This window comes from Pteropus alecto, unplaced genomic scaffold (genome assembly GCF_000325575.1).
Source record: "Pteropus alecto unplaced genomic scaffold, ASM32557v1 scaffold311, whole genome shotgun sequence".
Lineage (NCBI taxonomy): Eukaryota > Metazoa > Chordata > Mammalia > Chiroptera > Pteropodidae > Pteropus > Pteropus alecto.
The window spans coordinates 2,045,366-2,069,498 of record NW_006431916.1 but is presented as its reverse complement, the minus strand read 5'-3'; the positions used below and the strand labels follow the sequence as shown (position 1 = coordinate 2,069,498).

Sequence of the window (24,133 nt, the reverse complement as noted above, 5' to 3'; positions counted from 1 at the left end):
GTGGAGCAGAGATAAAACAACACTGGCCAAGGGTTGATAATTATTGAAGTTCCATGAATATTATAATGCTGAAACACACATATAACTTCCTCTGTTAGAAATTTTCCATAGTAAAAAGTAAAAAAACAAAACAAAACAAAACACAGTTATACTGGGAGAGTAGCAATGTTTAAGAAATAGAGTGAGTTAAGTATAAGGATGGGCAAGTGAACAAAAAAGATGCACAATAGTATATAAAATGAGTCTACCCATACACGCACATAACACACACTGATAAATTTGTAGAAAATTTCTGGAAAATAAAAATCCTTGTATACTTCTTGAATTTTTAATGAAAATGTATTACTTTTTTATTATTACATTTATATAATAATTTTTTTAGTTCAAGGGGTGCAGCGAGTGAAAAGGACACAGTAGGGTTCAAAAAACGAGATGAACATCTCCTTGGCCCAGAAATAGAGCAATAATCACAATGGTGATCAGGGCTAGAGCCTTACACCAGAAGCGGGCAGCGTGGCTAGAAGTTTGCCCTCTACAGGGTGACAAGGATCAAAATACCCCACGCCTGGGAGAAAGTAGAAGCCAGGCCCCAGTGCGAAATCAGGGAATGGGACACCTGCTTCGGACTGTTCACCCTTCTGTGTCTCCCCGCTCCACTCCTCCTCCTTCCTTCTCTGCTGCGGCTATACTGCAGTCTTCCCCGCTCTCTGAGCAGTTCATTTCTGATAGAAGAATGTTAAAATCCTCCCCCGCCCCCACCATAATTACAGACTTGTTTTCTCCTTGTAATACTGTCAGTTTGTTTTGCAAATACCTTATGTTGCTTAGGAATATAAACATATAAAAATCAGCCTGCATAGATACTAAATTCACATTGATGGTTTCCTCAGGGGAGGAAGGGAAGGAAAGAGAACACACCAACACATTAGCTGCAAGGAGGCCAGGAAATAAAGTATCCAGCTCCTTTGTCTTCCATAAGGGAGGCAGGCTTATATGGCAAGGAATTCCTCAAACACAGGAAAGGGGTTCACATGCTGAGGAACCAAATATTAGCACTCATTATGCTCAGTTATCAGTAGATCCAATTTTACATATAAGGAAACTGAAGCTTAGAAGTTAAGTGACTTCCCTAGGGTCACAAAACTAATAACTGGGTGAGCTGGGATTGGATAAAATTGCCACCACCACTAGGGAGTCTTGCTCTGTCCCAGGCCCTATAAATACATTGTCTAACTTAATCTTCCAATCAACTCTGCCATATAGTTATACAGTGTTATAATCTCCATTTCTCAGCTAAATAAACTGAAATTCAGAGAGGTCAGGAGACGTGCCCAAGGTCACACAGCTATGCGGGGCAAAGCTGGTGTCAGTCTCTCTTCCTCCTACCTCTGTGCTAGTCTTCACTTCCTCCCCAACTCTCCAGAGAGCCCTTCACCAGTCCTAGGAATAGATAAGGCAGCCTGCAGATTAGCCGGACATTTTCATTCCAAGCATCTTGAGGGAGGCTAGGCTGGCACAAATGCCACCAATAAAAACCACATGACCTAAAAAGGTGAAAGAGTAGACACTAATTAAAATACTTAACACAAAAGCAAATTCCTGCCTGGTGGTGTGTTATCAGCAGCTGACAGGATTAGCCTGCTGCTTCCCCCTCAGATGGGTCTGAGCTCAAACCAATACACAGCCCTCCTGGCCTGTGAAGCCAAAAGAGAATGAACCGGAAGCCCGTGGCTTCCAAGGACAAAGCTCCCATTCAGTAGCTCCTCAGGTGGCCAGCTCCCAGACAGAATGACCATAACCAAGTGCCATGACCCCAGCTTCTCAACACACACACACACACGCACATGCACGCACACATTCATACTCACACATTCCCTCTCTTGCTTACATACATTCACACACATACTCTCTCTCACATATTCTCTCCCTCTCCAACGCCCTCTCCCGGTTCAACAAGAGCCTTGATGCCTGAATCCAAGCCACTGCCAGGCTTTCTAGCCCCAGTGGCCACTCCTCCAAAAATCCCAAGCCAGGCCTCTAGCTCCTGCACAGTGGGGAAGTTCAGGCCCATTGCCTCACGGAGACATTGAGGGCTGCCTCCCACCCATCACTCTCTCACCTCTGTTTCCCTCACAAGCTCCACTTCTACATCCTTTGTTCCTGTCTACTCGAAGATCTTGTAGAAAAGCCGCACCACTTGTTTTGGCTAAAAAGAAAAGGTTTTAACTTTTTGGTAGGAGTAGGGCTGCCAGAGTTAGTGAAAACAAAACAAACAAGCAAAAATAAAAGACAAACCAACAAAACGAAACAAAGCAAAACAAAACTAAAACAAAAAACAGGACACCCAGTCAAATTTAAATTTCATTTAGTCGACAAATAAATATTTTGTATAAGTATGTCCCATGCAACATTTGGGACGTACGCACACAAAAAAATTTTTTATTGTTTATCTGAAATTCGATTTAACTGGGTGCCCTGTATTTTAACTGGTAGCCCTATGTGGTTGGGAATAGGGTAAATAGGAGGTTTCCGGAAGAACAAACCATCTGGAAAAGAAAACACTAAAAGGAATTGTGAGGATTACAGGAGAGAGTAAGGACATGCTCTTTACTGATGGTCTCTTTTACACTAGAAGATTTCAAATGTGTTATCATTCAGTTTTCCAGTGATTCTATGCATTAGATATATTTATCTCCACTTACGGATGAAAAAACAGAGGGCCAGAGAATAAACTGACCTGCAAAGCATCACATGGGTAATTCGCGAAAGGCAGGACTATAATCCACGACTTCTGAGTACAGTCCGAGTACCATTTCTTCTACATATAGCTGCTTTGCTGCTTTATAATTTTTATAGGCTATACGAAAAGAGGGTCTAACGGTTTTCTTTACTCTTCCAATACATTCATAAGGAAACAAATTCAAAATGGCATCTTGAACCAACACAAATTTGTAAAAAACAGTTTTCTATTTATAGAGACCATTCTATTTACTGAGAAACCACTAGACCCTTCTCGCTTTTTGGTCACTTTTCCTAACTAAACACATCACCAGTGAGGACCTATTTGTGGTCTAGTTTCCTGACACAGAGGCAGAGAAAAAGTCAAGAAAGGAAGGGCAATGTTTCACCCAAGATGACAACTGCTCCACGATTTTCAGGATATTTGACCCAACAGAATCTTAACAGGGATCTGAGAGAAGAAAGTTCCTCTCTCACTATCCTAGCATCCCATGATCTATCATTTACCAGAAAACGCAATTGGATATGTGTACATTTTGGAGGAAAAAATTTGTAAAGAAAGCTATCTGTCAAATGGACAGCGGGAAATACTGTCTTCCCCACCCCCTTCCAAGCTTCTAACATTCATGGCACACAATAGAGGGGAAACAGCCATAAAAATGACTCAATATGTGCCCTTTTGAAGTACAGTAACTGTCAGATAAAAATAAAATAACACAGCTGAGGCGATCCAAATTTATTTCTGCTTAGTGAATTTCCAGATCCAAATGTGCTCGGTTAATTCATCCAAGTTTTGCTTTTGTGCTGTTTTGTTTTGTTTCTAAATTTTCCTTTCTTTTCATAGATGCTAGCAGATTCTACCTATGATTTAAAAAAAAAAAAAAAAAAAACCTTGCCCACCTCACACATTATCACTTAGGGAGAGTACATGGTTGTCAAAACTCCACTGCCAGTTCCTCAAAAAGCACTCGGGGAGCGATAGGTGCCTTCAGAGGTGGGCAGACGGCTGGGCAGACGGCTGGGCAGACGGCTGGGCAGGGCGTTCCCCACAAGCTGCGACGGCCAAGTCCAAGGAGACAGAGAAAGGAGCTGAGACCTATCTCCAGCTCGTGAGAAAGGCCTCGCTTTCTCTTTCCTTGCTTGGACACTGTTTACTCACTCCCTTTCCATTTCTCCCTTTCTTCCCCTACCCTCTCCCCACAAACACACACGCCCAGGCACAGGCTCCAAAGTGGCAGACAATTTAACACTTGGTCTTTTGGGTCCCAGGTGTGTGTCGTTTTCTTGTGGAAGATGGCAAGAAAAACGACACTCCGTTCTCCATCTGCCCCAGCCAGCACCAAACCATTCAAAGCTCCAGAATGAGACTGCAGTCATTTGCAGACTTAATTATTAGGGACCTTTAGAAACATTTCAGCTTGAGAAGAGTAAAAGAGGGGAAGGGAAAAGCATAGAAAGGAGTTTTCATTTCTGTTGATTCCGAGTGTGCAAGTCCTACAAACGAGTCATTTCTTGGACTCTACGGCAGTCCTGCAGTAGACATCTCATATTTCTCTTTGTATATAATGATAATTAAAGACTCTGAAGGTGACAAAACTCAATTTCATTTTGGATCTAAAATCTTTCAGAGATTGCTTTCGAGAAGGCAAGACTATTAAATTGATTTAAGTTTCACGGTTTGTAAAATCGTAGATCTACAGAACATAAATTCTGGCCGATTTAAATTAAGTGTGATCAGGTTTCCATTTATATTACATAAGAAGATTCCAAACCAGGGCTTGAAAGCATGGCTGCTCTAACTGCATTTAATAATTAGCCTGGTTTAAATGTCCCAGGGGCACTGGCCCCTATGGAGAACTGAGGAGCTCACCAGCAGACTAGCAGCTTCAGGACAGAAGAAGAAAGACAATGAGGAAATGGTGAAGGTCAGAAGAGCTGGGTGGGAGAGGGAGGTCTTGAAGCACACCTGCTCCCATTCTCAGATGACAGAGCCCGGGTCCCAAGCATGGTGGCTGAGCTGGGACTAACATATAGAACTTTGGACCCCTGGTTCTGTGCTCCTTCCATCACCTCCCTTTGTTAAATCAAGAACCCCAGACATAAGATACACCTTACATGAAGGTGAGAGAATGTGGCGGGGAGGCTGCTGTTGAGTTAAATGGGAGGCGTTTGCCCAAACCCTCTCCTGGTCACTCCCCATACGGGAGTAAGAGGTTCTACTTTGTGACTGTGGGGGATTATGTCCTGGGAAACAGACCACAAGGTCCAGGAGTTATCAGCTCATTCAGAGGCCTTGCAGGAATTTCCTGTTATGTGATCTGGGTCTTGCAAATAGCCACAATCAAGCTGAGGCTGTCACTTCTTCCCCTCCCTCTAAGGAGAAATGTGTGCTCTTGAGTCACTAGTTGCCTGTGCCCTGCAGCTCTCTGAAGACTGGGCCTGGCTCCAAGAATGTTCACAGGGAGCCAGCATGAGGGTCTGCACTGAGAACAAAGAGCAGGCCAGCCCAGGGGGCAGTGAAATATTAGTTCCAGGCAGTTGGCTCTGGGTCAGCTATGGCCCTGCCCAGGGGAGGAACAGTCGGCAACATGGAACTCTGGACCCAGCGCCATGGGCCTAGTTTTTAGCAAAAACCTGTAGGTGCTGCTGATTTTCCTTGCTTTTTTTTTTTTAAATTGTAAGACATATATTACACACAAAAGCGTGCAAGCAAACACGTGCACAGCCACACGGGTGGAAAACCAAAGCAACAGAGTACCCCAGACACAATCCCCACCCATGTCTCCTTCCCCGTCACTCCCCTACCCCCTCCAGAGGTAACTACCTCTGACTTTCGGGAATCATCATTTCCTTGGTTTTTTCTTATAATTTGTACCACTTGTGTATGTATCCCTAAGGATCACAGTCTAGTTTTGCCTATCAGTGCACATTGCTACCATTCGCTCACTTTGGTTTTTTATACCGTACTCAATGGGATGAATATATTTTATTTGTTGATTCTGCTATCTATGGACATTTAAGTTGTTTTCCGTTTTTGCCACTACAAACAATGCTGCAGTAAATATTCTTGGTCATGTCTCCCGGTTCTTGGGTGCTGCAGTTTCTCTATGACGCACACTTGACAATAAGATCACTGTCACACAGAACGCGCTTCCTCACCTCCACTAGGCAATGCCGATCTGCGTTCCAAAGTTGTATCGCCTTTCCCTCCCTCCAAGACACTAATAAAACCACCCTACTTATACAAAGGAGGGTCACTGGTGACTCAGAGGCCAAGAAATCCTAGTCTATGACTAGACTAGCAAGTTAAAACTATATCCTGATACCTCCTCTGTAAGACAAATGCCACGATTTTAAAATTCTGAGCTTAACTGAAATCCACAACCAAAACAGCTAAGCTTTTCACAAGAAAAATATCACAAATTCCCCAAAAGAATGAGATAACCTCTATGGCTTTGGAGCAAACCCACCTGCCCATATTATTAATTATAAGCAATACATAAAAATGTGTCCCTAAGATATTTAGTACAGAAAGACTGCACACCGATAAATTCTAGTTTGCCATGAGCAGCAGGAGAGAGCGGGTATGGGGTGGGGAGGGATCCTGGAGGCCACCTGGCTACAGCTGCCATGTACCTGTATACCGGCTGCATCTCTCTTGCAATGCCAATGATGGCGCCTGGCAGGAAATTGTCAAACTCCTCAAACAATTCCCGGATGTTGGTCTTGTACTTTAGGTCTAGGTCCAGCTGAATTATCCGTAGGATCTCTGGAGGAAAGAAAAAGACAATAATAAGACACAGACACACATCCTGGGAGGCTCAGCTATTTATAGAAAATGAAGTGGAAGGTGCAGAAAAGGATACTAGATTATTCTTGCCGTCACTGAAGATGCAAAGTTACCGAAGTAACAAAGGCACTTCATGTGTCAGCAACCCACTCTGCAAGACTAGAAGTCTCCATAAACAACTGTCCCTTATCTTTCTTTCCAATTGCAGACACATATTTTGTTTAAAAGCAGGTGACCATGTGCTCCAGTTTAGGCCTACTATCCTGGTATGATTGTCATCAGCACACCATTTTCATTCTCAAAAATATCTGACACGTTATGTGGACACCCTACTTAAAACTGAAAGCTTATAGGTGTTTCTCTTTGAAGCATAGGTAGTAAATGATCCACGGGAGAGAGGGGTAAAAACTGTTATCATTTTAGGCCCTTATTAGTACATTCTGCAAACCTAAATATGTGTCGAGGTAGACAAACTGAGTCTCACAATTGCCTAGCACATAAGAGCTGTTTGCCTCTGTGACTTCCAGGTCACTCAGGAGCAGGGCACTGGCCGAGCTCATTCTCTCATCCTTCCTTCACCCAGCCAAGCCTGACTGAGCTCCTGTGCTGTCGGTGCCACAGGGGGACCGACGCCAGGCTGACTGGGACCCTGCCTTCAAGGAGAGATGTGCAGGTGACTAAAAACAGAGTGAGGAATGAGTGCTGACATGAAATGGAAGAGGGGCTGTGAGAACTGCAAAGAGGGTCTGCTAGGGGTTAAAAGATGAAGGAGAGAGTACTCGGTACTAGGAGAAGGCCTGACAGGGAATCAGACCACATGAGTGCAAGTTCCAGTGTTGCTGCTGATTAATCCTGTGACCCTGGGAAAGTTAAATTTTACTTCTCTAAACCTGAGTCGTTTCATTTGTTAAAGTGGGATGGTATGATGCGCCTTGTGAGGCTGTGATGCTGAGAAGATGGAAGGACAGATGGGGAACGTCATCTGTACAGGCTGTAGAGGCTACAGGGATCTAAAGCTTGGAGAGTAGGGAACGCTCTGAGGCCTGAGGCAGTCAAGGAAAACCCAGTGGAAGACGGGGACATGGCCTGGACCTTGACGTGTGGACAGGCATGGAGAGGTGAAGTAACAACAACACCATCCCGGACAATGGGGTTCTCCCCTCTGCTCTTCAGCAGCCTTTCATGTCTGCCCACTGCAGAGCATGACGGCTGTCTGAGGACAGGCTGCCCCTGGAAGCCCTCTGAAGACAAGGACTCTATCTTTGGCATCTCAACCTCCATCCATTCATCATACAGGGCTTGGCATCCAGTAAACACTCAGGACTGTCTGTGGAATTCAAAAGCCATTCTCTAAGTTAGTTTATGAAGAAATCACAGCTTATGATTTAAGAAAAACTAATTCATTTGTTCCTTTTTCCATTTTCCTTCGTGATGAAAAGAAACACAACATTAATTGGCATCCTATAAGAGTTTTCTGGGGAAAAAAAAAGTTACAGTAGGTAACTATCTAGCTGCCCAGGCCAGAGGAACGTAAAAGGGCACCAGAATTGGCTTTTCTGGCCCTTGTGGGAAGAGGGTACAGGAAAATGGGCCTGCCAGGCCAATGTGGACCCTGCTGCCTGCCTGGCTTCACACTGTCCACCCCGACACGGAAATGTAAGTAAAAATGCTGTCTTTCCCTCCTGCACTAAAAACAACAATAGCGACAACTTAGAAACCAGGAAAGGTGATGACCCAGGAGCCCTTTGTGGTGACTTTGCTGTTTCCACGAAAGCTGCCCTAAACCAGAAGTGGAGACGGGAAACAGGCCGCAGTGCAGAGCCTGCAGGAGCCTGCTGCTCTCAGACGTGGCCCTGGAGAATAGAGGAAGGAACCTGATGGTGACTTTAAGGAAGAACAGTGTATCCCAGGAGAGAATGTCCAGGAATGAGAGTTGCAGCCATCGAGAAGTCATAATGGGGGCCCCACAGCACACACACCCCTCCAGACATTTCTCTTCCTGTCAGGTCATCTCCTGTGCCCCAAGCTCTCATGCATAGCTCTTATTCACATAAGGTAGAGACTTTGTAAGACAGAGACAGGCTAGCACCATCATCCAAAGTAGAGAAACCACGTCATCGCAGGTTCTGTTGATAAAAGGGGTATGTTGTGGGGCAGGGGGTGTTGAGGGAGGTAGACACAAGAGTGTTTGGCCTGGAGATGGAGAGAACTCAAGGATGTATGGTGGTAGTTTTGTGGCACTGTCAAGGTTATGAGGGAAGGGTAAATCTCATCCTCATGGCTCTAGGAAGTACTTGCAATAACGTCAGTGATGGCCACACAGAAACCACCTTTCTTTGAGTGGTTTTTGAGTGTCCAGCATTACACGGGCAATAATTTATTTCTCATAACCACTCAACATGTAGAGTTATTCTTATGTTTAAATGAAGAAACAGAGGCTTAAAACCATTGAAAACAATAGCCTAAGGCCCCCCAACAAATAAGTGTTGGAGCTGGAATCTGCTTGACGTGAAAGCCCAGCATGCTTTTTCCATAGACCCCGATTCCCCTTCTGATTAGAGAAGAGCTCCAAAAAGGCAGATTTTTGGCTCTAATGCTACCCATACAGAGACCCCAGGAGCACTCAGGAGTGCCAAAGACCTTGACAAAGAGCAGAGCAACAAGTTGGCCTAATATAGAATTTAAGGAAAGTCTTCTACATGAAAATGGTAATTTCACTATAAGAAACTCCTGACAGTAGAGAAGCCATTCATTCAATCAGTCATTCTTCCTTGAAACCACATGCTATGTGTACTCTCTGGTCTTTTGAGATCATTTAAATCCTACGTATTCTCCAAGAATGCCTTCTTCCCTGGCCTGCTTGGACAGGGCCTGGTCAGAAGTTATGGCTGCCTGCCTCAGGTCACTGCTACCTGTGTACCTATCTCACCATCCTTGACAGAGAGAGTGTTCCTTGAGAAAGAAAGGTGCTGGGAAGGCAGAGCTCAGGGATATCAGATGTCTCTTGAAGAGATCCAGCTCCTTCATTTAGGCCGAGCCCTGGCCTTGTCTTAATAAGCCCCCCAACAAATCTGACTGCTTTTTCTGCCCTTTAGGGGCTGGTGGGGAGTGAACTCAGCCCTCAGACACAGGAATTTGAAATGCTTTCATGTTTTTAATAGCTCCTTGTCTATAAAGCATCTCTTAGGAAAGGTTTGCTAAAAGTTGCTAATACTTTTTTTTAAAAGGAATTTCACCAAACCAAGGTTAACTGATTAGAAAGGAAAGAAACAGCAGCTCCAGCACAAAGTGACCCCTTCACACCAATGTGAAAAGACTGACCCAGTTGTCACCTTTCATGCTAAGGCAGGACACTCCCTTCTATTCAGGGAGGCTGACGGCCCCTAGCACAGCCTGCACTGTCATGCAGGCATCTATCCAGATTGTTATCCTTCTATGTAATTATGAAATGAGATGCCAAGTTGTAAATGTGACTGCTCAAAAGAGGAAGATGCTTACCAGGAATGCTGGAATTCACTGGGATAAGGTTTTTTTAAAGGGCCCTGTTCCTCTGGCCTCTGGTCCTTCATGTAAGTTATCCCTCTGTGGGAAGTACATCCGGGAATTTTATACGTAATGCTGAAAGGCAGTTCTGAGGTGGAAACAAGATCAATATAGGGAAGTGACAGCCATGTTGATGGCCCAGAGAGGATGCTGGTTGGAGGATAATTGTAATGACAGCAGTAGAACCACTGAAATTTAAGGAATAAGTGAATGAGATAATAGCCCCCAAAGCAGGGAGTAAGTAAAATCTATAAAGTATGAGGATGAATCTTTGAGAAAAAGGAGGACAAGAGAGCTAAAAATAAACAAACAAACACAAATAAACAAATAAATAGACAAATAAATAAATAAATATGTGAATAAATAAATAAATGAATGAATAAATAGATGATAGATAAATAAATCAATCAATTAATCAAGCAAGCAAGCAAGCAAGCAAGCAAGCATGCAAGCATCCAACGCTGGTTGAATGTTCACCGTGTCAGAATCCTACAAGAAGGCAACTAAAAGGTAGAGAACATAATAGTCTAGGATAGCAGATCTGAAAGAGAGTCTGATAGTAATTGAAGCCAATATACCCACTGTACAGATGGAGAAACTGAGGACTAAAGAGAGACTTGTCAGGAGTCACACAGTTGAGCTAAGTTGCAAAGCTGATCCCAGAACTCAGGTCTCCTAGCTCCCTAGTTAATGCTCTTATGTTAATTAGCTCCCCCTTCCACACACTCCCAGCATGGGCCATTAACTCCTAGGAAGCAGAAAACATTGTGCGATGGCCCAAAGGGTCATGCACAAGACCTGTCAGGTATTCAACACAAGTAGCTCATGGAAGATCCGCATATCATCTCATGAAAATGTAAATCTGAAGATTAATAAGTACTAGCCAAAGAAAAGAAATGAGAAAATTCCATGATCCATGGAGGTTATAGCCATTTGGGAATGAGAAAATTGTTCTCCATGTTCTCAAATTAACATTAGGCAGGAATGTTAAAAACTAAACCAAACAAATCTTTACAATCATCTAAGAACACACCCTGAGCTGTGCTAAATTCAAAGGGAAGCAGGAAGCTGACTTAACATCCAGGAGTCACCCCTGAAGATGCAAGCTCAGTGCATAGCATGAGAGCTGCAGCAGACAAGAGCAAAACACTGTCCACCACACTGCCCTGCCATTCTCTGTTCTAGTTAGATGTTCATTCCTGGGAATGTGTTTGCCGTTACATCTAACTAGTAGGATGAGGGTCCTTGCAACTAGCCCCTCGGACTTACAGATTTTCTTATGCATGTGTTTAAATCACAAAAACAAGAACTGAAGTATCAATGTTTCCCCTGTGTCATTTTCTCAGGTAAAAGGACACTTGCTCATGTATTAGGAAAAGTCCAGTGTGAGCGCCAGGTGTTTGAGGAGCACACCTGTGCTAGGCATCTTCCTTGGATGAACTCGACTGCCTCGTGCTGGCTGACCAGGCCTTTTGGTAAATGATAGAATCTATGAGAGCTTCTAGCATCTACCTCATGGGTCAGCAGTTGGAGCTTTGAACACTGATTTCCATGGGGGGATGAGAGTTTGGCAACAGATCAGGGAGGGTGAGCTGAGCTATTTCAGGAAGTAGAAGAATTGCTGCCTCCAGGGCACAGAAAGTGGTTCAGCGTTCTGTCTGAAATCCCCAACCATAGAACTGATGAATATTTGACCACAAAACAGGAAGTATGTCAACTCAAAGCAGGAAAAGATGCTAAGGACCTAGGTGGGCCTTCTGGTTTGAGACATATATCCGCTTTAACTTCAACTCCAGGGGTTAAGATCAAGAATGTGCTACTATCTTCACAAGGAAACAAGTCTTCTCACCTCAGCCTCTCATGCTCTAGTTTCAGGCTAACAGAATAGTGCCACTTGGTTCTAACAAGTTGGAAAAAGGCAGAGAAGACTGAAAGTGCTAGCTAAAGATGCAGCTTTTAAGAACTTCATGATCTCATTGCCATCATCACCACCTTAGTCCTGGACAGCACTGAGAGAGCCAGCTCTAGACTGTCTAGGTGGTGGCTCTCAGGGTTTAGGAAGCCCATACCTGCTGTCGGTGTCTGAGGCCCTGAGCACCCGGCTGGCTGGGCCGTAAGGTTGATTCTTCTGCACAAGTGCACTGCACAGGGCAACGTTCGGGGCCTTAGAACCAGCTGGGAGGTTCCCAAGTTAACATTTCCCTATGGAAATAGGCTTGGGACAGCTCATCATCAGCTTCCAATTAAACCAGCCACAAGGCATGTCATCTGACTGGGGCTGGAATTACAACCCAGAATGAGTAATTAATGATACCAGAAAACAAACAAAAGAGGGGAAAAAAAAAACCTTTCCTCTCCCCTCTCTTCTCCTATCCCCAGAAACAATTCTTGGTAGACAATTGTTAACAAACACAAAACAACGTGCAGTAAAACATATCAGGAAATTATAAAAAGAAAAGACGTGCTTCGGTAAGCCCCGGGCCCGCCATCCTGGACAACAAACAGGCCTTCTCCGAAGGGCAGGCTAACCGTGTGAGCCCTTCCTCATCTTTCTGTTTTGAAAGAGCTTCAGAGCTTCCTAGAGATAAATATTTATAACACATCAGAGGGCTTTCACCTCAGAACATTGGCGCAAACTTTCCACTCACCAGGAGAGGGTTCAGGGAGAAGGGGAAATGATGACAGCCCCGAGCCTTGTGGGGCATATGGGGCTGGGGACCAGGAAGCAGCTGCGTGGGAAGTGAGCTTAATTTCTCATTGTCTGCTTGGAAATATTGCGGCAATTTGCCACCTGCTTTATCATCCTCTGTAGCTTTTTAATTGCTGGTCAGCAGCACCTCTGGCCTGCAGAAGCCAAAAAGGGCAAATGAAAAGGGGTAGAGACTTCCTCTAAGGATAAGAGGCTCATGACCCAGGAGAAGCTGTTTTGAGGCCCATGAGACAGGCATGGTCTCGATGTTCCACACCAGCCACACTAGACTGGCTTCTCCTACTGGAGGGTCTTAGGCCATGACAGAGGGCCCGCCACCGCAAGGCACAGATCCAAGCTGTGTCCCTGAGGGGGTCTGCAGGTGGAATTGGCTGTGGTGGTTGTACATTTGACAGGGAACAGGGGTCACTTCCCAGATGGGCTTTTCCCTGTCCCTCAAAGCCCCCTCCATTCCCTTTGCTGTGTCAGGCCCAGCTGCAGGACAGCTGGCTAACTACAGAAATAGCTACTATGAAGAAATAGTGGAACATGCCAAGGGTCCAAGGTCTTGGGCCCAGATTCCTGGAGAACCTCCAGCCTGGTCAGTCAAACGCCCCCTCCCTAAATGCAGGGAGACGGTGTCTGTGGGCCAGGCCTAAGCTGGGGCTGTGCATTTATTGAGTTAGCTCATGAACCTCCACTACACTCTGCCAGATGGGTTTTAGTAACTCTCATTTTCAAATAAGGAACCTGAGGCTCAGAGAGCTTAGCAACCTACCTACAACAACCTGGCACAGAAGCGTCGAAGTTGAGAGCAAGCACAGGTCTGTCTCACTCAATAGTATTTGATCCATGACATACAGTTTTCTGAGAAAGCCTTCAAACATCTCTGAAGTCCCTTTTAAAATCCTGCTATCTTTAAAAACAAGAAATGCTGCCACCTCAACGGTGAAATATCAGACAGCTCTACATCATCTCGGTGCAGTGACTGGGACTTCCCGCTTCCCACAAACCACCTCCCTCAAGACTCCTTTCCCCCCAGGAGCTTGAAAACTATTGGGGTCCCCTTTCATTGAACAGAGACCTCTGGAGACATTTCAGGAAAAAAGGATTTAATATCATAAAAATAAGTTGAAAGGAAGTTTTTAATGACAATGGCCAACATACATATTCATTTAATCATCTAAATGCTCTGAGATGGGTATTATCATTGCTGTTTGATAAATGAGGAAATGAAGAAGTATGGCAATCAAGACCACATAGCTGGTAAGGGGCAGAGCCAGAATCCACACTCAAATTTGCTGGGCTCTGAGGCCCTGTACTGGCCCTTCCTCCCCATGCTCCCCCACCTTCCAGGCCCCTGAGCGGCCAGGACACAACCTGCGCTCAGTTCTGCAGGCGCTGCTCAGCCAGGACATCCCTGACTCTCCCCTGTGTAAATCTATGTTTTCCACATTAGCAGCCTGCCCCCACCTCTGAGGGAGGAGTGAAGGGAGGAAATGGAATACATAAGAGTGATTTATACAACCTGTTAGCAGCTCTGGTAAGAGGTTTTGAGGCCAAGAGGTTGAAATTAATGACCTATATGACAAATTCTTTCTTCTAGCCCTACTCACCCACTCTCAAAACTAAGCCTGGGAAACTGGGCATTAGCTGTGGCTCAGCCATAACATTTCTTGTAACTATCGGCTCCTGTTCTGTGTACAAAACAAAGCCAATTATGAAAAGACATGGTTTTGCTTAAGTGACAGTATAACATGAGTCTCTTTCCTCACCCTTAGCACCTTATGCAACTAGGTATTAATCATTTCCTTTAGGATAGGACACTTTATTTTCAACTGGGATGAAAAACTTTATGGACATATATAATGAGAAAACACATACAACACCTGGTCTCAATTTTCCTCTCACTTCTTTCTATTGACAATATGAAATTATAGTTCATGGCCTTCTTTATGAAGTTCAATATGCGGGGGAAATTGAATTTTAGATCTGGAAAGCAGAATACTCCTCCTTTCCTTCATTTCTATGGTATAGATATCCATGGTCCTTGCTGGCCTCTCCATAGCTTATCGCTCTCTGGTGTTTGCTACAGACTTTATTTATCTCCAAAAGTGTAAGCTCCCCTTCCTATCTGGGGCAGGACTACAACCTGACCTTGTTCACCAACAGAGACTGATGCCTGGTCCCGCTCTTCTCCAGCAGGTTTTCTGTCATAGACTCCAGGCAATGGGAGCTGAAGAAGGCAGTCCTCTTTCGGTAGAATTAACAGGTGCTTTCTGGAAATACTTATATGGCTAGCACTAGTCTACCCGAATGGTCATAACTCAACTTCGCAAATTCCTCATTCAGAGCTTCTTTATTATAGCTATGGAGTCTCCTGCTCTAATCTCCTCTGCCCTCTCTCTTTACTCATGGGTCTCCTTGAGTCTCCTCTCTAGCCGAGTACAACAGAAGGCCCTGAACCCAAGAGAGGGGCATTACTGAGATGCTTACACAGAAAGGGTAAGTGGGATCAGGCAAAGAACAGCCCTCAGGCACATGCCCAACTTCCTCTGGGGCCATGGAGGAGTGGGGAAGAGTGGCCTCACATGTTCCTTGGGCCCAGAAGTCCACATCAGGTTCAATGAGAAAAACCAGTTTCTCCACCTTATGAACCCAGAAATACCTTTCTGAGATTTCTATGTGAAGAACTACCCATTCCCTTTTACCTTTCGTAGCAGGATAAAAAAAAATATATATGGTTTTAATCTTTTCAAGAGCAACATCTGCTCCCCTGTGACAGTTTGTAAACTGACTTGCCAATAGTCTAATGGCTCCTCAGGTGTCCTGTCTCTTAAGCCAGGCCTCTTGCCAAAATGCCATGTAATTTTATTGATTTTTATGCTAAAGCTTTTAAAAAGACGTACTATCTATCATCATCTACAAAATGATGAGGGTCCTATATGCCAGGTACCAGGCTAGGTATTTTACCTCATTTAAGCCTTATAAATAGGGTTTATTGTCCCCATTTTATAGTTTTCTCCTACCAGAGATACAGTCTATATTTCATTGCTTTCATACCTGTTTACCAAGGTTAAGAGGAGCCCTCCTACTATGAGTCTAATGAGAATTACCCAAGAATGTGTAGAAGCCAAAAGACTGGCCACTGTACTGGGAGTCCAGACTCTAATTTTCACCTAAATACAACTCGCTTTCCTACAGAGCAGGTGTCCCCAAGAAACCTTCCTTATAACTTGTTCCCATCATAGACTCTACAATCAAAAAGATTCTGTCTACCAAATTGTACTTAGCACTAATTAACTCATTCCCTTGTTTTAATTAAATTTTAATTTCAGTTTCTTTTTTAACTAAATAAATTTTAAGTTGTGTTAATTTTAATTAAAGACATAAAATATAATGCTGAAATTGACATAATTATACATGAAAGCAAAAAAATATATATATTTAACCTCTAAATATTTCAGTGTGTACTCCCTAAGAAACAAGGACACTCTCATAATGATAGTACAACCATCAAAACCAGGAAATTAACACTAATACATCACCATTTAATCTACAGTCCCACTTAAAATTTGTCAATTTTCCAAAAACTAAATCAAAATTTCTGGTCCAGGATGGCACAGAGTTGTCATGTCTCTTCAATCTGAAATAGTTCCTCAGTCTGTCTTCATCTTCTGTGACCTAGGACAAGTTGAGGAATACAGGCCGATTATTTAGAAAAATCTCCCTCAGTTTGGGTTTTCCTAATGTTTCCTTATGGTTAGATCAGGGTATGCACCTTTCTCAAAAATAGCACAGAGTGATGCAGTTTTTCTCACTCTGTATCAGGAGGCACAGCATGTCAGTTTGTCCCATGACTGGTGATGTCAATCTCGATCACTGTAAAGTTACCATTTTTTTTCTTTATAACAGTAGCTTATGTGGGGGAACATTCTGAGACTGTGAAAATGTCTTATTCTCGAACAAATTTTTATTTGCTGGTTCAGCATTCATTCTTATTATTTGAATAAGTTATTACTATAATGATTGTCACCAAATGGTGACTAACGTCTTCATTTCTCTACATTCATTGGTTGGCATTCTACTGGAAAGGAGAACTTTCTGTCATCCCACTTATGGTAGGTCACACCGAGCAAATTCGCCCCCGACTGGAAGGCCCTGGTGCTGCCTGCTGTGGGGGAAATGGAAGGAGCATCAGAGTAGCCACCGCTGTGGCTTCGGGCCACCATCCGAATACTCAAGTGTGGCCATGACCTCTTGAAAACTCTCCAACAGCACCAGGCTAGAGGGCTCTTGCTCATTCTTTACAACAATAACAATAATAATAATATGATAATAACAATAACTGAAAAAAAATTACAAAAATAAGTGAATAAATAAGTAGGAGATGACTACATATCAAAGGTACTTTTAGAAGGCAAGGTCAGACTAACTCTTCTTTCCCCCATTTTTTTAAAAACAAGTATGCAATGGGCTCTGCCTTATTTAATGAAATGCGAACTTAGAAACTCTAGGCAAGTATGAGTAGACAAGGCACTGCATTAGAGCCCTGGCTCTGTCACTACCGTGGACAAGTCACTTCCCTCTGGGGACCAGTTTTCCCAGACTGTAAGACAAGAGGGTTAGAATGCCACCCTGTGATTCTGAACACAGGTGGCCTTTTCTCCTCACTTATAACTCAGCTGCTTGTTCTCAGAATAGCACAAATATATACCAGGCACAGAAGACATGCCTCACTGTGCTGATCTCGGCCATTCCAAGCCAAGTCCCTATGGTTTGCTAAGTACTATGACAGGTGTGGAGGAGGTTCAGGATGTTGTAATCACTATGTATGGTGCTGAGTGAGTGCTAGACTTCTGGGGGGGATCACCTCGTGGGTTATATAAAAGTCTAACCACCATGCTATAAACTTGGAAATAATATTATGTTGAATATAAACTGTAGTTAAAAAAAAAAACTATTAAAAAAACGAATGACATTGTTCCTAGCCTTAAAACATGCAAATATAGTAAGATTTTCATTATATATTCTCTGCTGCTGCCACTGACACTACTGTTTCCATTTTTCCTTATCATCGTCCTTCATGATTATTAAATATTGCCATATTGGAAGCTAACATTTACTTAGTACCCACTATGTGCCAGACATTGGACTATTTTTAAATCCCCCAATTTCCATTTAACAAATATAGAAAACTAAGGTTCACAGTCACCACATAACTTGGCCAAGGTCACACAGCTAGTGAGTGACCAAGCAGTAATGCACATCAAGCCTGCCTGGCTCTAGAGTCTGAGCTCTTTTGCTTCAAGCAGCTCTCTTTAAATGAGTTTACTTTGAAATTAGCCCGTACCCATGCCAGTTATTAACCCGCCTAACTCAGTAGCTTAAAATAGGTTATGATGATCTCTCATGGTTCTGTGGGTCAACCAGGTTTAGTTGGGTGGTCCTCACATGGGGTCTCTCATGTGGAAACCAGAACATGGCAGCGGAGGCTGTAGTCACCTGAGGGCTCGGCCAGGCTGGACATCCATATTACACATATAGCAGTTGACACTGGCTGTTGGCAAAGAGCTCGGCTGGGGCTGTTCAACCAGGGCAGTTTTATGTGGCCTCTCTCTGGGGTTTTGGCTTCACCAAGCATGGCAGCTGGATTCCAAAAGGAAGCTTGCCAAGAATAAGTGTTCCAGAAGACCCAGGCTGAAACCACAAGGCTCCTGGAGACTGAGCCTCGGAAGTCACGCTCCATCATTTCTACTATGTCCTACTGGTCAAAATCAAGACAAAGAGCCAGCCCAAGTTCAAGGAAAGGGGACTACACAAAGGTATGAATACTGGAAGCATGGCTTATCAGGAGGTCATCTTTGAAGACCAGCTCCACATACGCTCGCCCCATAGTGAATTATAGATCATTTTAAATTTCTTTATACTATTCTAAATTTTCTACAATATACATATATATTATAATCATGGAAATCAATATTTTAAAACGCATGATCATCGGTATGACAAATCTATAACGTATTATTTATTTATATGTAAGTATCTGTATATTTTTATATATACACACATATATGAAACTAGAAGAAAATGTTCATTTTTTAAACTTTTATCTTTTCAAAATGGACATGTATTGCTTTTAAATGAAAAACATTTTTAAAGGGACTAAAGAAATACCTCATAAAAAATATCCATTTTCTGGCAACATATATCAGATTTAAGGCATTTGGCATGACCTCAAGTTTCTTTAAGATTCCTTCTCTAGGTGGACAGTCACCCCTTTTTATAATCTTTTTCCTAAGGCAAGTCCACCTAAAAATTCTGCTTTCCTCCTACTTCACCACAAGGTGGTTTTCTGCGTTTCCAGATGCATAAAATTAAAAAAAAAAAAAAAAGCAAATGATAAGCTGGGAGTTAGTCTCACCTGATTTCTTTTTCTTGTCATTTATCTAATTGTATTTGTAATACATTTGCCCCATCTCCTCTCACCAAGTACATCGTGGAAGTCCAAGGCAAATGGCAGGTGCTCTGGGTATTGAAGCAGCTTAGAATAACCCTCAAATTTACTTGGATGAGTTTTTCTCTCAGAGGCCAATTTGCATTCTCAGAGCTCTAGGCCTAGAGGAGTCTGAAAAAGAAAGGGCAGCCTTAGAGATATAAGAGGACACAAAATCATAAAACAGACTGTTTAATCAATGCTCTGGGAAGAGAGGTAGCCTGATGCAGAGCAATACCCCTCCTGTCAGGTAAAAGACTGTGACAACTGAAGGCAGTAAAGCTACCACTGCCCTAAACACAGGGACCATCTATATACCAAACCAAAAGCACCTGGGGTCCTCTCTCTGAGTCACATCTACTAAAGGACACTGGTGAGCCTGGATTGGAAACTTCTGGAATTGAGTATAAAGAGAATGCAGAACCTGGGCAAGAGATGACAAAAGTAGAACTGAGTTTTCCTAGAGGCCCTGCCTTCCCAAAGGAGGGCAGCTTCTGACCAGACAAGCACTGGGGTCTATCACCAGAATCCACACATACGCATGGCTCAGAGAGTATGAGGAGGCTGATTTGTTGAGACATTCAGCTCTATTTTTATTCACTCTCCAAACCATAAACCCACACTTCACATTTCATTGTTTAGGGTGGATTAAGATTTTTGACTTGGTCTTTCTTGTGGTTTAATTTCCTGCATGCCTGTATGAAGGAAAAACTTCAGCATTCCTATGGAAACACATGACATTTTAACCTTTTCTTGGTAGGATAGTGTACTGACTATTGGTGTCTTGACTGCTGTCTAACTCTATACTGCTCTAATGGAGAACATGACCTGCCTCTTCTCTACTCTACTGAGGCAGGTAGATTCCCACAGTCAATGTTTATGGTCTAGCTCCTGAAATGCTAGGTCAGAGCAACTTTGCTTTATTAATACTTCAGTCCAATATTAAGAGATGATGTTGCCTCTGTATAATTCACATAACAGTTAAGTGTGACATTATTAGAATCATTAGTGATAAACATCATCCGAGTACAGAGTTTGGTAACTGCCAGTGATAGAAGAGTTGAACAATCTTAAAACTATTTCCAAGTGATTTCAATCACAAATCCAGGCATAGAAATAACAAACACATATTACAAGAAAAAAGAATGCTCCTTTTCTGTGTAAGCCAAGACCAGTTTTGTTTTCTGTTTAAAATAGTTTCACCTCCACTCGTACATGAAGTAGAGTCATAAAGTTTGGCAACTTTAATTCCTTCACTATAAACAATGTCTCCAAAACTTCAGGGTCTTCCTAACTGTCAAAAACCCTCCTAGCTCAGACAGAGCTATGGTTTTCAATTCAAGGATAGAGCTCTTCTCCAAGAGAATCTGGAACTGCACCAAATATTCCTTTTGCACCTAATGAGAGGCTTGAGATGCTGTCATAAACACAAAAACTAGAAGTTGCTAGAAGAAGTAAACCAGTCAGGAGGAAAAACGCTCCTCCATGAAGGTAATTGCTGGGTGCTGCTGGGTGTGAACCCTACATTCTCTCCCAGTCCTGGGGCAGCACCATGTCAGCCTTCTGAGTGTTTGTCCCACCAACAGCACACATGGCCAGTAACATACCACACAGCTCTAAGACACTAGTACCTTCCCTGTTCATGAAGAACAACGTTGCTTTCTTTTGATCATTCAACAAATACTTATTACCCCCACCACCCCTGGGTGCCAGGTGCTGTCCTCGCCACTGAAGATACAGCAGGGAAAAGACAGGCAAGGGCCCTGTTTTCATGTTACTCACAGCCTGGACAAGATGACTACAGAAAGCAGAAAGTGCTGTGGAGAAAAGAAAACCAAGTGGTGGGATGCAGCATAATATTGTGAGGGGCTACTGACGTTGGGAAGACGGGGAAGGCCTCTGGAACAAGCAACATTTGAGCTAAGGCCTGAAAGATGGAAAAAGAGAAATGCAAAGATCTGGGAGAAGAAAGGGCAAAGAGAGGCTAGTAAAAAAAATCAGGGGATGCCTTTAGCACATTGGCGTACAAAGGGAGAGGTGAGAAAGTCGTGGCTGGAGAGCTGGGTGAGCACCAGACCCACTGAGGGGCTTTAGCCAGGCAGAGGAGTAGCCTGATTGTACAAGACCCCTGCTCTGTAGACTTAGCACTTCTGTGCCTCTGTCCCTGGCCAGGAGCCCTGGTACCTAATTGGACATGCTAGCACCTGAGGCACCTTAGCTCTCTGGGCTGTGCTCCCAGCTCAACTTGAGGGATGTAATCAAGCACACCCCATTTAGGGAACCGCTTCTCTCCGCCACCTAACTTTCGTGAGGTTGGGGTCCAAAGACAGAGGATGTGGCTGCCACTCCTCGAGGAGGACAATACCAGGAAGGCTTAGGGCCACATGCACTCTCTCCTTCCCCAACTTCTCCCTTGTCATTATGGTCGGGTGCTGGTCCTGGCCTCGGCTCTCATTGGTACTATCACCAAAACCCTCTCCTCTCACCAACTGAGCTAGAAAAAGCTGTACATCCAGGCAAACCATGGCACGATGAGTGTGGAAAAAATACCATGGTAGGTCCCCTACCCCACCCACATGTTAATATACTGGAGAAATCAGGTTAAGTGATCATCACAGAAATGAGGCCATAATAGGACTCTACACAGCCCAGCAGGCAACTGTGAAGGAGTAGATGTGTGTGTCTGTGTTTAATTCATTCAATTACTAGTTGAATAAAGATATATCTGGCACTCTAACTAGAATAAGCAAAACAAGGTCCCTGCCCTCAAACTGCTTATAGACTAGTAACAGAGACTAAATAATGATGACAATAACCCAAGGAAGCCTATGACCAGTGTCCAGGCAGGGAGAGAAGCAGAACTGTGGGTGTAGTGAGGGGGCAGCTCTGGAGAAGATGGTGTTCGGCTGGGCCTTGTCTTAGTCAGCTCAGGCTGCCCTGACAAAATGCCCAGTGGGTGGCTTAAACAACAGACACTGATTTTCTCAGTTCAGAGTCCATGATCGAAGTGCTGGCAAATTTGGTTTTTGTTGAGAGCTCTCTTCCTGGCTTGTGCATGGCCGCCTTCTCGCTGTGTCCTCCAAGCCCTTTCGTCTGTGCCCAGAGAGACAGTGCTCGGCTGTTGCTCCCTCTCTGATAAGGACATCAACCCCCCTGGATCCCCCTGACGACCCCACTCAACCTTAATCACCTCCCAAAGGCCATCTTCAGATACCATCGGCTTGGAAGTTAGACTTCAACATGTGAGTCTGAGGGGGAGACAATTCAGTCCATAACAGGCTTTGAAAGACAGATTTGTATCAAAGTCTTTCCATGTGGGAAATGGAATTACAGAAGGAGAGACCAGTGACAGAAAAGGAGGGACTGGGAGCCTGGAAAATTTGTTGGGAGAGCAGAAAACAAGCTGGTTTGACTGGAATAAAGGACATGTGAGGGGCACAGTGGAGATGAGGCTGGAAAGGCAGTCTGGGACAAGTTACAGAGGATTCCAGTGTCACGCATTGGCAGGGGGCCAAGGACATTACCGATCAGCAGATGACAGGATCGGGCCTAGGTCAAAGCTCTCCTGGGCAGCAGTGCGGAGGCCAGCCTGAGCGGGGAGGCGGATAAAGGGCTACTGTGATCGGCAGGACAAGGGAGGATGAGGGTCTACATTAAAGCCTTGGTGCAGAATGGTATGAGGCTGTGGACAGATGAGCCTGAGCTTTTCTGAGATTAGCTGACTGGAGACCACCCGGGGGGGCGGGGGAACAAAAGTGAGGTCCCTATACCCAGGGCTGCCTTGCCCAGACTCCTCTGAGCACCAAAAATCTGCCTGAGTCCCTACTCGAAAACACTTTCTTGTTCTCACTCTGCCCGGTGAGGAGGCCCTGGCATGGCACAGTACAATGTGGCACCGCCAGACAGGAGGTGGGCTATACAAAGTCACTGTGGCCACAAAGGGCTGGGCTCCAAAGGGAGAATTCACAGGTAAAAAGTGGGGGCTCTTCTCCAGCTAGGCCGAAGTCAACTGCCACTCATCCGACCAACCTCCCCACGCCTGATGACCAGAACCAATGCTTACCAAGCCACCACTGGCTACACCCTCCCCAGGACCCTAAAAAGAAGAAACCCCCTTGCTTACTCCTGAATTGGAAGGCAAAAGGGGCATCCAGAGATTCCAGAGAGCTGAGCACCTCCTCATGATCCAGCAGGCAGGATTCCTGATAGAGATTCCAGAGCAACACCATGGTTTTCTGAAGAGGCCAGGAAGCCAGTCATGCATAGTCTGCCTCACAGCAGCCCCCTCAGGCCCCTCTGATTCTAACCCTACAAGCAACCATCATACGTGGTTACACACACCAGTACATACACCAGGAGGCAGCTGACCCAGTTGGTGCCCAATGCCAAACGACATTCTGAGTCTTATAAGACTTGGCAGAAGATCACCAACCAGGTCACACTCGACATGTGCCAAAAAAACTGGCATGAAACTGCATTTTTATTAACTGAATCCTATTTTCTCAAAAAGTAAAAGCAGAATTTCAAAGCTCCTTCATTTTCTTTTCTGGTTTTCAAACATCCAGTGAGCTTCCTATTTCTCCGAATTCCCTTCCTCCTACCATCCCTACCATGGCAGTCAGACAACTCAGGATAAAATATGTGCTCCGAGGAATCATATTTAAAGGCATCTCTGGATGAAGCGAGCTTCCGTTTAGAGAGCAGGCACTGCCTCACTCCGCACTCAGCACCTGACCCAGGAGAGCACAGCTCCCGCCAGAGTCACTCCTATGTTCTGTCACAGGCCATGATCCCCTTTCCCTGAAGGACAGTGACCAGGTGTCACTCCTGGGATGTCTTCCACAGGTGACAAGTGGATCACGGGACCTGCGTGAGC

The 24,133-nt window shown here is 44.3% G+C and overlaps 1 protein-coding gene across 2 annotated transcripts in view; it reads right to left on the bottom strand.

Annotated features, from left to right (window-relative positions):
* Positions 1–24,133, bottom strand: part of XXYLT1 (xyloside xylosyltransferase 1) — a 161,437-nt gene that overhangs the window by 64,875 nt on the left and 72,429 nt on the right. For both annotated transcript variants that reach the window (XM_015600372.2, XM_015600376.2), the window contains exon 3: positions 6,376–6,508. In XM_015600372.2, the coding sequence (XP_015455858.1) occupies positions 6,376–6,508 (133 nt within the window). The remainder of the gene's footprint in view (positions 1–6,375; positions 6,509–24,133) is intronic.